Genomic DNA, 13,041 nt, shown 5'->3' with positions numbered 1-13,041 from the left:
GCCTCTGTCCGCCCCGATAGAAAAAACTGCCGGAGGATGTCGATAGCCGTCTTCACTATTCGGGTCTTCCTCCATTTTGACGCGGAATTGTCTTTTGCCGGTCCACAAGCCCAGACCATCTTTTATTATTCTTACTCCAGGTAAGACCTTTACGTGTCTTCCCAAAAAACATCTTATAGTCTCTTCTGAAACCCATGGGTTATACATGTGTACAGTTAGGATACTATAGTCACTTCTATATAAAGGGGTGACCATGTACCTTTTTAGTTCTTCATTTGACGTCAGGTGAGCTTTTCTCCTTGCTTCTTCCGCTGTGTCTTTCGTAGTTAGCGTCACATCGTAGTACTTGTTGGTTATACTCTGTTGCAAGCAGTAGATCTCCTCGGGCTGAATCTGCAAAGCATCAAACAAAATCCTCCTCCCAAAAGTTATTCGATCCTGGAAAGCTGCATCTTTATCTTTTAGAGCAAATCTTAAGGTGTTCCTCGTGCCATCTCCTCTTTCAGTCTGCGTATAGCTGGCCGACCAGGTCGCCATTGTGCTTCTCAGGTAAGAACAGATACTACACTTGATCTTAGCCAAAAGGCCGAGAAGCGATACCAGGAAAACGTCGGAGCAGACGGAGTCACTCCCCGCACCGTCTCCCTCACTCACGGTTCAGAAACTAAACCGCTCGCCATTTCAGGCCATCGTATAAAACAGCAACCATGAGATCATTAGATAACGTATAACCAGTGTGATGTATGTTATTTGAATCTGCTAGCTTTAGCAAATAAACCTCCTTCTGTCTTCTTAGACACGTGGTACGCTTTAGTCCAATAGGAAACAGAAAAGCAAAAAAAAACTAAAACAAAAAATAAACATAATACATTTAGTTTACATTCATGCCAACACTCACGCTCATTTCGCTAAATATGAGTGTTATTTTAACTTCATTAAACGGAATAAATTTCTGGTAAAGTAAATTAATGTTTTTACGTTTCTCGTTAAGAAAAAACAAACTTCGCTAGCGGTCTCTGGTGGCGCGGAGGGCGAACTACACTCTTTATGTTACATGCTCCGCTATTTAGAACAAATTAACCACTCGGTGACAAACCGCAAATATTAACGCAAATCTTTTTCTTTTTGTTCTGGCTCGACTTTTCCTTGCAGAACACCCTCTACATGACAGCAGCAGATACCAGTCAAAGTCTGACAACATGCTACCGCTAACATGCGACAAAGTAAAGTTAGCACATACTTTGAGTCAACAAATTTAATAAAAGTCTCCCGTAAATCCATCTGTCTGAGAACTAAACACGCTATAAATATTCTGCAGGCTGTGATAAACACGCGCCTGGTGTGAGGAAGAAGTCATTATCACGAAAATGGCGACTGGGCTTGAGACCTCTTCACCCCACAAATCCACGAAGAGCCGTGAGTTGGTAAAACCAAACAAACCTATTAAATACTACCCGAAAAACAGACAGGGTGTTTTTTTTTTAATTGATACGGTGGTCTCAATGTGAAATAATAATTATAGATTCTAAAGTTATTAGGTAGAAATTGACTTACTAAAAGTCTCCTCCAACCTGCTAATTGATGCTCAGGTGGCGTCAAACTGTAGCGAGTCAAGCTAACGGCACCTGGGTTTGAGCATGCGCACTAGTCCTGATTTTGACTTTACAAACTACACATCAGCCGTTACGGTTAATCAATATATGTTATATAAAATATACTCGGTTCTGACATATAAGCAATAATAGCTGTTAGTATGTCTGTCATGTAAACAGTTTATCTAAAATACAAAGCAAACGAAAAGACTGCATATGGATGCTTAATGCAGCCTCTTCTCAAATAATGCTCTGCTGTTCTCAATTTGTTCGATCATTATGTCGGAAATTCTAAATAATTTTAAATCTTAGGTTTTCATGTCTACGACTAAAGAGGTTTAGTCACTACTGAGAGACTTTGCCATTATTTTTGATGGATTAAGAGAAAAATTATTTAAAGAAACCTGGACGATTTTTATCCAAAAGAGCCTCAGTTGACCTAAAAGCTTTGTTTCATTAGCCATAACACTCCTGCTCCCTGCCTTGAACTAAGGTATTTTATTCAGGTCCAAAACACTCAGATAAAGTCGTGTATTCAGCTGACACAGAGCATGAATAGTTCTGATGGTAGCATCAGACTGTTTAGGTGAAATTAGTTCAAAGATGTTAAAAAATCACTAAAGGTGTTCTAACAAGCAACACATGTGCTGAATTTTAAAGTGGTGGAATTCTGGCTAAAGTCTGTAGTGAGAGTAGGGAGCAAGTGAAAGACAGTCTGAAGATGTGGAAGTATGCTCTGGACATAAAGAGGAATGGAAATCAGTAGAAGAAAGACAGATTACATGTGTTTGAATGTCAGGGAGGCAGGTGGGAAGGTGAAGATGCAAGGAGCAGGGACGGTCTAAATACCTGGGCAATAGACAGTGAAGAGAGTGCAGACAGGGTGGAGTGGGTGGGTGGATGTATCAAATCAATTTTATTGTCACATCACATGTGCTGGTACACTGGTTCAGCACATGTGAGTGAAATTCTTGTGTGCAGCTTCACAAGCAACAGTGGTGTGCACAATCCAGGAAATATAAAAAACAAAATCTCTGAATAATAAATATGAGAAACATAAGCATAAATATGTACAAATATGAGAATGTGTGCACATTACTAAATATTCATACCAAATATATATACATACATATATATACACACGTGTATATACATATGTATAACATATGCAGAAGTCAGCAGATGAATATTTTGCAATATGGAGTTCATAAGTGTCAAAGTTTGGATAAGTGAAAGTGAAGTGTCTATGAAGTGTTAGTGGTCAGTGTTCAGCAGTCTGGTGGCCTGATGGAAAAAGCTGTCTCTCAGTCTGCCCGTTCGTGACCGGATACTGCAGAACCTCCTGCCTGATGGAAGTAGTTTGAACAGTTTATGGCTGGAGTGACTGGAGTCCTTGATGATCCTCCCTGCTTTGGTCAGGCACTGCTTCTTATAGATGTCCCAGAGGGAGGGAAGCTCACCTCCAATTATCCTTTCAGGACACCGCACCACTCTGTGGAGAGCTTTGAGGTTGTAGGTAGTGCTGTTGCCATATCAAGAAGTGATGCATCTAGTGAGGATGCTCTCAATGGTACAACAGAAGGATTTGAGGATGCTGGGGCTCACTTTTCAATTACTTTGCAATGACGTTGGAGTTGCTAGTGGCCGTGCAGTTGTAGGTGTAGAGTGAGTACAGGAGAGGGCTCAGTACACACCCCAGTGGAGCACCAGTGTTCATTATGACAGGTGATGAGGTAATGCTGCCAAGTCTGACTACTTGGTGTCTGTCAGACAGGAAGTTAAGGATCCAGCTGCAGAGAGAGCTGCTCAGTCCTAGATCCTGCAGTTTCCATTGAGGAAAGAATGGTATTGAATGCTGAGCTGTAATCTACAAACAGCATTCTCACAAATGTGTCTCTCCTCTCCAGGTGCAAGAGGGCAGTACTTGGTGTCAGGGCTATGGCGTCATCAGTGGACCTGTTGTGGTGGTATGCAAACTGGTCCAGTGATTTGGGTAGTGCAGAGCAGATGAAGTTCCTGACCAGCCTCTCAAAGCATGGGTACAGGGATGATGGTGGCCATTTTGAAGTAGGCTGGGATCACAGACAGAGAGAGGGAGCAGTAGATATTTGTGAACACTCCAGCCAGCTGAGCCACGCATAACTTGAGGACACGACAATCCCGTCAGGACCAGTGCGTTCCCCTGTCTGAAGCACTTCTGCACATCCTCCTCAGACACCAAAGTATGTATAGTTTGGAGACAGTGGAAATGAAAAAGAAACAGGAGGTCGAGCTGAAGACAGACAGAAAGATAATTAAATCAGAGGGACATCTGAAAAGAAAATTATGTAACCACATAATTTCTTTAGGGATTAATAAAGTATTCTGATTCTGAGAGAGGCTAGCCTGAGAAGATTCAGACTTGTGTAGGAAAGGAAGAATGGATATACTGGACAAAAGATGTTGAAGATGGAGCTGCCAGGCAAGAGGAAAAGAGGAAGGATCCTAAAAAGGCAGCTGATCTGCTGCAGCGGCCCCTGTAGAGAGCAGTAAGTTTCCTAACTGTACTTGTTATGTAAAAGTACATGCGGAAAATTAAAGTCGAAAGTAGAAGAACCACGCATTTCATGTAGTAGTTTCAGTTTCAAATAGGAAAGGTCTTTTTCTGTTGTTTGGCGATCACTGAAGTTTTTTATTGATGTAATTATTTTTTAATGTGTTATTTATTTATTTAGATAATGTTTAAAACGCCTGGATGAGGTGCCTGCTGAGTGCCGATACTAGCTTTACTTTTGCTAAAACAACGATCGGACTAAACATATGTTTTGAAACGTTTATGAAAATTATGACGGACAAAGTTCACGGAACGACTTTCCACAGGGCTTTGCTCCGGCATTACGGTTAGCGTACCGGTCCATCAACACTTCCGGTCCGACCTTTTTCTCCCTCCGCCCCGGTGCCTTTTCACTTTGCGGCCCACGTGCGGCGTTAATTCGGGTTTTTAGCTTAAAAAAATCAAGTAAAAGTTTGGACCAAATGGCGTCGTCTTTCGAGCAGATGAGGGCGAACGTGGGGAAGCTTCTCAGAGGAATCGACAGGTACAAAGAACAACAGCGGACCGAGCTAACAGCTTAGCCTGGTTGCTAATATCGCAAGCTAACGTTTGGTGCAGTGAGTCCGTGGTGGCTAGCCCATACAGGGAAGCTTGATGCCTCATTAAACGAGTTTTATTGTTGGTTAATTACACCAACATTGTATTAATGAAATAATAAGTCAGAGTTAACAAATATTGGATAAAATATGTTTAATGTTCGTGTTCGATTTATACAGCTGCATTAGCCGGGTTTGCTCCATTGAACTGTAGACAATTTGTATTGGTCATAAAGTGAGAAACCCTGGCTTCTGTGGTCTATTGTTTACTGATTTTCATTAGATGGACATTAACGGTTCATTCAGGTTAAAAGCGGTGATCAAAGATATTTCACACAAAGGAAGTCATTTACTGCATGATTAGGATTGTTTTCATCAGCCCAGGGTTCATTTTCTGCTTTCACACAGAAAATTAACCATTTACGCAGCTGTTGTCACCTGAGGCTCAACTGGTGGACCTTTCCACCGTCTCTGATTTGAAATGATCAGTAATTTGTAATCATAATACCTTACTAACCCAAGAAAATTGCTTTGTTATAGAGCAGGGGTCCCCAATCCCAGTCCACGGGGGCCGGTGTCCCTGCAGGTTTTAGATCTCACCCTGGGTCAACACACCTGAATCACATGATTAGTTAATTACCAGGCCTCTGGAGAACTTCAAGACACGTTGAGGAGATCATTTATCCATTTAAATCAGCTGTGATGGATCAAGGACACATCTAAAACCTGCAGGGACACCGGCCCTCGTGGACTGGGATTGAGGACCCCTGTTATAAAGGCTCAGTTAAGATATAAACGTGAAAGACAGGAAATTGTAAACGCTATATTTTTAAAAAAAAATAAAAAAAACAAGGGAAAAAGTAAGGTGCAAATAAGATATGGCGATTTAAGAAAGCCCACATGTCATAAGGAGGAGTTGTAAAGTTTGTTGGCCACAGGTGGGAATGATTTCTCATGGTGTTCTGTGCTGGATTATCATTTGCTAAATGTGCTCCTGTTGCTTTCCAGTTTGAACAGAGGTCCTGCGAATATTTGTCCAGCAGTGTCTGAATTTTGCTAGCTGTCTGGCATACAGTGCTGCAGACACACACTCTGTGGTTTCAACTATCCAGGGAAGCATGCAGCTGAGCCCAGTTAGTTTGATATCAAGTACGGTTGGTTTGATGGTTTTGAAGGCACTGAAAAGTAAAAAAAAAACCAATACACAAAAACTCTCACAATGCTCGCTAGCTTTGTAGACCTGGTTGAGCAGGTAGAGACTGGCGTCCTTGTCTGGGCTGGTAAATAAACTGCAGAGGGATCCATCAGTGGGCTGATCACGTGCCAGGGCTGGTCTAGGATTAATATCTCCAGAGTATTCATAATACACAACATCAGGGCCACTGGGATGGCATGACCTCTTCCACAGCATGGGAACCCAATGTAGAATCAGGGTTATCCTGAAGATGTAGTGCAACTCTCGACAAACACATTTTAAGCTTATAAGCACATAAATGAAAAAAAAAGCACTGAAACATTTGCTTTTATTTATGGATAATAATCTCATCTCCCCTCACAGGTACAACCCAGAAAACCTTGCAACGCTGGAGCGCTACGTGGAGACGCAAGCGAGAGAAAATGCCTACGACCTGGAAGCAAACCTTGCTGTGCTCAAGCTGTAAGTTACATAAGTTACCCAAACAGCAGCTATTCAACTTTAAGACACTGGATTTTTTTAAAAATATAAATAAAGGGAAAAAAAATTTAGTGATAGAAAAAAAAAATAGGTGGAGGAAGTTTTATCCAATAGGGGAGTCGAGCCCTGACTATGGCGTGATTCTGATCATAAAACAAAGGCAGCTCAGTCTCTGCCAGCCTGCCTCTACTGCTGGATGTCGGCTCCAGGAAGCAGCAGACTTACCTTCGGTAGGAAAGAAAGTGACTTATACACACTGCTAAAAATATTACCGACTCTAAATAATTTGGAGACAGAGGCAGCTCTTAGGAATATACCAGAATGGTCTTTATTTGATTTACCTGTTGGATACCTTGATGTTTGAGTGGTGATGACTCTAATCTTGACATCTGTGCAGGTACCAGTTTAATCCAGCATACTTCCAGACTCAAGTGACCTCACAGATTCTGCTGAAGGCTCTGACCAACCTGCCACACACCGACTTCACACTCTGCAAGTGCATGATCGACCAGACACACGTATCCTTTTGGTGCTTTCTCTCTGAGCGTTGCATTCTGGGAGATTTATATGTGACAGGTTCTCTGAATGTGTGCAGATAGGAGTTATGGAAACTTTAAGAAGTTGATTAGAAGTTCATACTTCTGTCCCACTTTGGACAGACATCTTTTTTTCTTTTTTGCTGACTATGAATATTAATCCTTTTACTCTGCTGCAGTAGAAATGTCTCCATTGTGCCTAATGGATGTCCACCTCCAATGTAATCCTCAGTGAATTGAGCTAACCAGCTAAAATAATTATTTCCCCCCATTCTAGACGAAGTTGAAATAGTATTGATATGTTGTCTGAAATCTGAAAATCAGAATTTTCTGTAGGTGTTAAATGTTTGTTATAAATTACTGGAAGAAAAAAATATCTGTGCCAAAAAGATTAAAAGCACTATGAGTTATTATTTATTTTAGGATGCAAACCCCCCCCAAACACACACGCACAGTATTCAGCTCCATGGGGCCCTGTTCATGGTGGAGTACCTCGAGAGCGCTCCCTTAGGAACAGGAAGTCTATCGAGTGGCAGTTCTCGCTTATATCAGAAATTCTCTGATTAAGGCTGTATTGGTGGTGTTAGAGAATCTTTTTGCAGGGCTGTGTATAAACAGATCAGGGTGGTGCTGGTGGCGGAGCTTGGCTCTGTGTTGGGGTCTGGGGGGCATTTCCTTGACTACTGTGTCGCAGCAGGAGGAGCGGCCCATCAGACAGATCCTCTATCTGGGGAACCTGCTGGAGACGTGCCACTTCCAGAGCTTCTGGGTACGAAACTCACACTAAACCACATGCACATAAATCTCTGCATCCATGTAAGAGAAACACAGTAAAACCTCAACAGGGCCATCAGCTGAAGGGCTGTGCTGAGGACACATGATTTCCAGAAACTATTAGTATGGCCTTTTTTCAAAGTAGCTCGTAGAATTCAGCTTTTAGGCTCTTTTCTGCTTTTTTTTCTTTTCTTTTTTTTTTTTAGCTTCTCCTTTCCCAGTAGGAGCAGCAGAGCTCAAAGGGCAAGTCAAAGTGGTTGGTCCAGACGCTAGTGTGCGTTGATTGGTTGACCATAGAAACAAGCTCTCAATGTTAGCATTTTGAAAAAATGTGGACACACATCAAAAATTGTGTCCCGTCCTCCTGCTTCTACTTAAAATTGACATTAACCACCAAAACGGAACTCCGACCTGCCGGAGTCATCAGTGCTCATCTTTCCCTCAAACCTCGCCTGCTGCTGTTCCTTTCATTTTAGTGTGAACTGAATGAATGAATTGTGTCCTAATCTTTCTTAAATAGTTTGTTTTGGGTCCATCTTGCTCTTTGAATGAAGTATTCTGCTTCTATTTGTCGAAATGCTTTTGAAGCACATTTAATTTTTATCATTTTAATCCTAATTGCCTTTCGTCCTGGACAGACGAGTCTAGAGGAGAACAGAGAGCTCATCGATGGCATTACTGGTTTTGAGGACTCTGTGCGCAAGTGTGAGTATCGTCCTCTGACTCAGCACGTTGGGCAGCATGCCACTACACCTAACACAAACAGCTGGTTTAATTGAACAACCTGTGGAAAATGTCCAGGACAGACACGCCCACACAGCGCAGTGATGCAAATTCTGAGAATAAACCACACAAAACTGTTTGAACATGATAAAAACTCGAATGTTTTCTGTTTAGTTATCTGCCATGTTGTGGGCATCACCTACCAGACCATCGATCGCCGCTTACTGGCCGAGATGCTCGGAGACCCGCTGGGTAAGACTTTTGACACACACGTGTAAAAACCTGGCAGACGGCTCAGTGCAATCAACCTTTGATATTTAAAGACTATAAGTTGTTTTGACTGTGTGACACATAACGACGCGCATCTGTTAACCCTTTAAAACCGGTCGGAGCGGGCACGCTCCGTTTTGTGTAACTATTTTTAAATCCCGGTAGCTCTGCAACCACGTGAGCTAGCGCAATAATTTTTTAGGAGTTGTACTTACATCTTATGCCATCAGCTTGTCCTAGGTCACAGTTTCCTTCCACATATAGCTTTGCAAAAACTGCATAAAAAGCACTTGCAGCAACAAAAACATAATATTCCAGAAACACGCTTTGCCGATCCAATCAGCTGTTTGTAACACTTCCTACGTCCATCAGGACAAACTATCGCATGTCCGCCATGACCTGCACGAAACCGGAAGTGACGTCATTTTCGCGGAAATGTAGTTTTTTACCATCAAGGCCTCATGAGCCTATACTGGTGTTTTTAAAAGTTATCTTTGACTTTATGACTTTCTGTGTCGTTTCTGGGATGCTTAGGACTAATATTGCACTGCTGGAAATAGTTTATTTTGATGCATATGCTGCTTTTTTGCAAATATGCAGTATAATATTTATTTTCGTTTTTCCTGCAGTATATAGAAATTGGTGTATTTCAAAAATAAAACTATGAAGACACTCAAAATAAATTTCCTGTGGTGGGAAACTATTTTGTGCAACTTTTTTGTATTTACAGTTTTGAGGGATAAACCTCTTAAATTTCTCTAACTAGAAATATATGTTAAAAAAACAAAAACGATTTTCAATTTTTTTGTAGTTTATTGCACTTTTTTGCAATTTATGTAATTACTATGCACTTAATGCATACATATTTTTAAAATTTAGGCTGTAATGGTTGTATTGATGTATAGCAACTTGAAATGCTCCCAAAAATGGCTCCACAGCATGTAAAAATATAATATAAGCTCTGGCGGACTTGGTTCTATGGTAGGTCTTAAAGGGTTAAATCAGCAGCTACAGAAGCTTCTAATGGGCACAGCTCAATATAAATCAGCCGTCTTTAAAGTAAAGCGGACGATTGGACTCCATGTTGGTGGTAAATCTGTGTGAACCTCTGTTTTCTGTGTGTGCAGACACGCAGGTGAAGATGTGGATGAACAAGTACGGCTGGACGGAGAACGAGGACGGACAAATCTTCATCTACAACCAGGAGGAGAGCGTCAAGCCCAAGAACATTGTGGAGAAGATCGACTTTGAGAGTGAGTGTTGCCGCTGCGCATATTAGTGCTGAAAAGTCACAGCTAATCAAAAAAAACCACCGAGAGTCAAACCACTCGAACACCGCATTGTTCTAACTACTTGTGTTGTTTTACAAAAGCGAAATCGCCGGGGTTGTAATTAAAAAAATGTTTTTTTAAAGAGGGATCTTATTAGTATCAGCATAAAATCCATTTGTTTATTCTGTTAAATAAGACTCATTACTGTAAGACAATGCACCCCACCCCCCCGTAGGCCCGACAAACCCAGGACCTTGCAGGTCTTTTGTATTTTATTTGTTTCACTGTGACTGGAAGTGAAGTCAGAGATTTCATATTCATACCTCATTTCCTTCTCTTTTCCCCACTCTCCCTTTGTTTTCCTTGTATAGGTGTATCCAGCATCATGGCCACATCTCAGTGATGGAAACGCATAAATACACTCACACACAAACAACCACACGCAGCAGTTATGATGGAGTCAGACAGATCATTAGTTTTCATAATCACAAGTTTTCTCAATAAAAGTAATTTATCATTTCCAGCCTGTCTGTGTTTGCTTCTTGATTGATTGATTTTTGATCTGTTCTCCTAAACGGGATCAGGGCGTTGGCTGAGAGCTGTTGGGAAGCCTTAAGGAGGCTTAAAGCTGCTACTTAGTCATCCTGTGGTGAAGGTGTTGTAATTTTAGGTTTGCTGCGTGTTGAGTGTGTGATGGTGTAAGTTGGGTACTTATTGTTCACCCGCTCAGCGTCTTTGTGTTCTACACAGAGGTTTCCTCATCACTACTAAAATCTCAAATTCATGGGTGAGAAATGTTTTAGATTTTATGATTAAAACAAGATAAAATATGTTTGCAGTGGTTTGTTAGTCTAAAGTTAGAGTGCATCAAGGACCACTGATAACGTTACCGTCTGTAAAATATGTCAGAGTCACCTGTTGGTTTATAAAGTTCCCGTTATAAAGCCTCAAGTGGGGTTTTATTGATGTCACCATCTTAGATTAGATTAGATGAAACTTTATTAATCCCTCGGGTGGATTCCTCCGGGAAATTCGGTTTCCAATAGCACAGCACCGACAGAAGTTACAGAATGTGAGCAGAAATATACCATATATACACATATAACATGCAACACAGAGCACCTGTACAAAAAAGCCCAAAGCCGACTGTACTTCCTCAGGAGGCTGAGGTCTTTTAACATCTGCAGGAAGCTCCTGAGGATGTTTTACCAGTCGGTGGTTGCTGGAGTACTTTTCTATGCTGTGGTGTGCTGGGGGAGCAGCACAGCAAAGAAGGACTCATCCAGGCTGGAAAAACTGATCAGGAAGGCTGGCTCTGTGGTTGGCATGAAGCTGGACACTCTGGTGACAGTGGCAGAGAAAAGGACACTAAAGAAGCTGCTGGACATTATGGACAATGCTGGGCATCCTCTGCACACGGCCATAAACAACCAGAAGAGTTTGTTCAGTGACAGGTTGCTTCTCCCAAAGACAAGAACCAACAGACTTAAAAACTCCTTTGTCCCACACGCCATCAAACTGTTTAACTCCTCTCTGGAGGGGAGAGGGAGGGGAACAACTAAGCTGTAGTGCCTCTCCACTTCACTGTGTAATACCTTTTGTGCAATACTTTTGTTAATAATCATACTTGAAATGTGCAATTCACTTGTATTTTTATTTTTATTTTTATTCCTATTTATTCTATTTATCCCCTTTGTATATTTTATCTATATATGTCTTTGTATTTATATATGTGTGTGTGTGTATATATATATATATATATATATATATATATATAATATTCTTGACTCTGTAACTTCTGTCGGTGCTGTGCTTTTTGGAAAACAAATTTCCCAGAGGAACCTACCCGAGGGATTAATAAAGTTTTATCTTATCTTATCTCTTATCTAAATACAGAGACATATAAAAATACAGAGTGTACAAAAGGGATAGATAGAATAAATAGGAATAAGAATACAAGGGAATTGCACATTTCAAGTACTGTGAGTAACTTTAATAATAGTCTTTAACATGGTGTGAGAAGTCATTTACAAAATAAGAGCCTGTGTCAGTTAATAATTATTATTATTTTTATTTTTTTTGCCTGTCCCGTTTGGGTATTTTGCCATCAGAATTATTGTCTAAAGGCGAAGAAAGATGCCCAATGGATTTACTTTACCAAATGGACCATCCCAGCCTTGCCGTAATTTTTAATCTATTTGATTCACCTTTTATTGTTTATTTTATTTTTTATTTTCACTTGACAGACTTGAATAAGGAAAAGAAAAGGGAGAAAGAAAGAGGGAAAAAAACAGCGGAGAAGAGGGACGGGGATAAAGGGCAAAAAACAAAAACCAACAATATAAGCTGACAAAAATACAAATATCAATCACCTGTTGAGAAAGAAAAAAGAAAAGCATTTAACAAGGGATAAACAACATCATGATGATCTAGGTGAATATCACCGTAAATACTAAGTGTTAAACATTATTGTGCAGCACGTAAGATCAACAGCACACAGTGTGCTTTGAGGTAGGAGCCAAAAAGGGTGTAGTTTGTGTGTGTGATCACCTGTGTGTACACCTGTGAGCATGAACGCGCTTGTATTTAAAAGGTTCCTTCATGTAATGATCTGCTAGAGGGTGTGGGGAGCCACAGCCCCGTCCTCCAGGGCATGAAGCAGGTATGGAGGAGATCAAAACTCCAGACATCCAGAGGCCCTCAGAACACAAGAGACCAAGGAAGACCAACAGAGGGGCAGCTGTGCCACTATCCCAGAAAGAGCTGAGGAGAGTCCCAGATGAGGGGTCACTCAGCAGCCGCGGTTAATAATATTTGCAAGGAGTAAATGGCCCATAAAGATATCTGGAAAGCGTTAACTAAGGTCAAAGGTTAAGTGAGCACAATTTCACATTTTCTGCAGATATCTAAACAGTCTAGGCTTCTTTTCCCACCTTCAGGAGGCGCCCCCTGCTGTTAGATAAGGTGTAAGGCACTTGAGTAACTTCACAGTCTGTGGCAAAACTTGTAAGATTTGTAACAGTTACTGGACACTAGTTTTCTATTGGTAATGCTCCTGTGACCTCTTCACT

The 13,041-nt window shown here is 41.1% G+C and overlaps 1 protein-coding gene and 1 pseudogene across 2 annotated transcripts; one reads left to right on the top strand and one right to left on the bottom strand.

The window, feature by feature from the left end:
• Positions 1-473: 473 nt before the first annotated feature.
• Positions 474-598, bottom strand: LOC146503900 (U2 spliceosomal RNA; annotated as a pseudogene).
• A 3,885-nt stretch (positions 599-4,483) lies between these two features.
• eif3k (eukaryotic translation initiation factor 3, subunit K) lies at positions 4,484-10,493 on the top strand. 2 transcript variants are annotated; one of them, XM_085130559.1, is made up of 8 exons: positions 4,484-4,669; positions 6,280-6,378; positions 6,794-6,914; positions 7,627-7,701; positions 8,345-8,411; positions 8,604-8,681; positions 9,827-9,952; positions 10,342-10,493. In XM_085130559.1, the coding sequence occupies exons 1-8, from the start codon at positions 4,608-4,610 to the stop codon at positions 10,371-10,373; spliced, it is 660 nt and encodes a 219-aa protein (XP_084986685.1). In that variant the 5' UTR covers positions 4,484-4,607; the 3' UTR covers positions 10,374-10,493. The 2 variants fall into 2 exon arrangements, with proteins under 2 accessions (XP_084986685.1, XP_084986684.1); XM_085130558.1 differs by having other exon boundaries at positions 7,624-7,701.
• The last annotated feature ends 2,548 nt before the right edge of the window (positions 10,494-13,041 follow it).

This window comes from Neolamprologus multifasciatus, chromosome 14 (assembly GCF_963576455.1).
Source record: "Neolamprologus multifasciatus chromosome 14, fNeoMul1.2, whole genome shotgun sequence".
NCBI classification, from domain to species: Eukaryota; Metazoa; Chordata; class Actinopteri; order Cichliformes; family Cichlidae; genus Neolamprologus; species Neolamprologus multifasciatus.
This window is presented reverse-complemented; position numbering and strand designations above follow the sequence as displayed.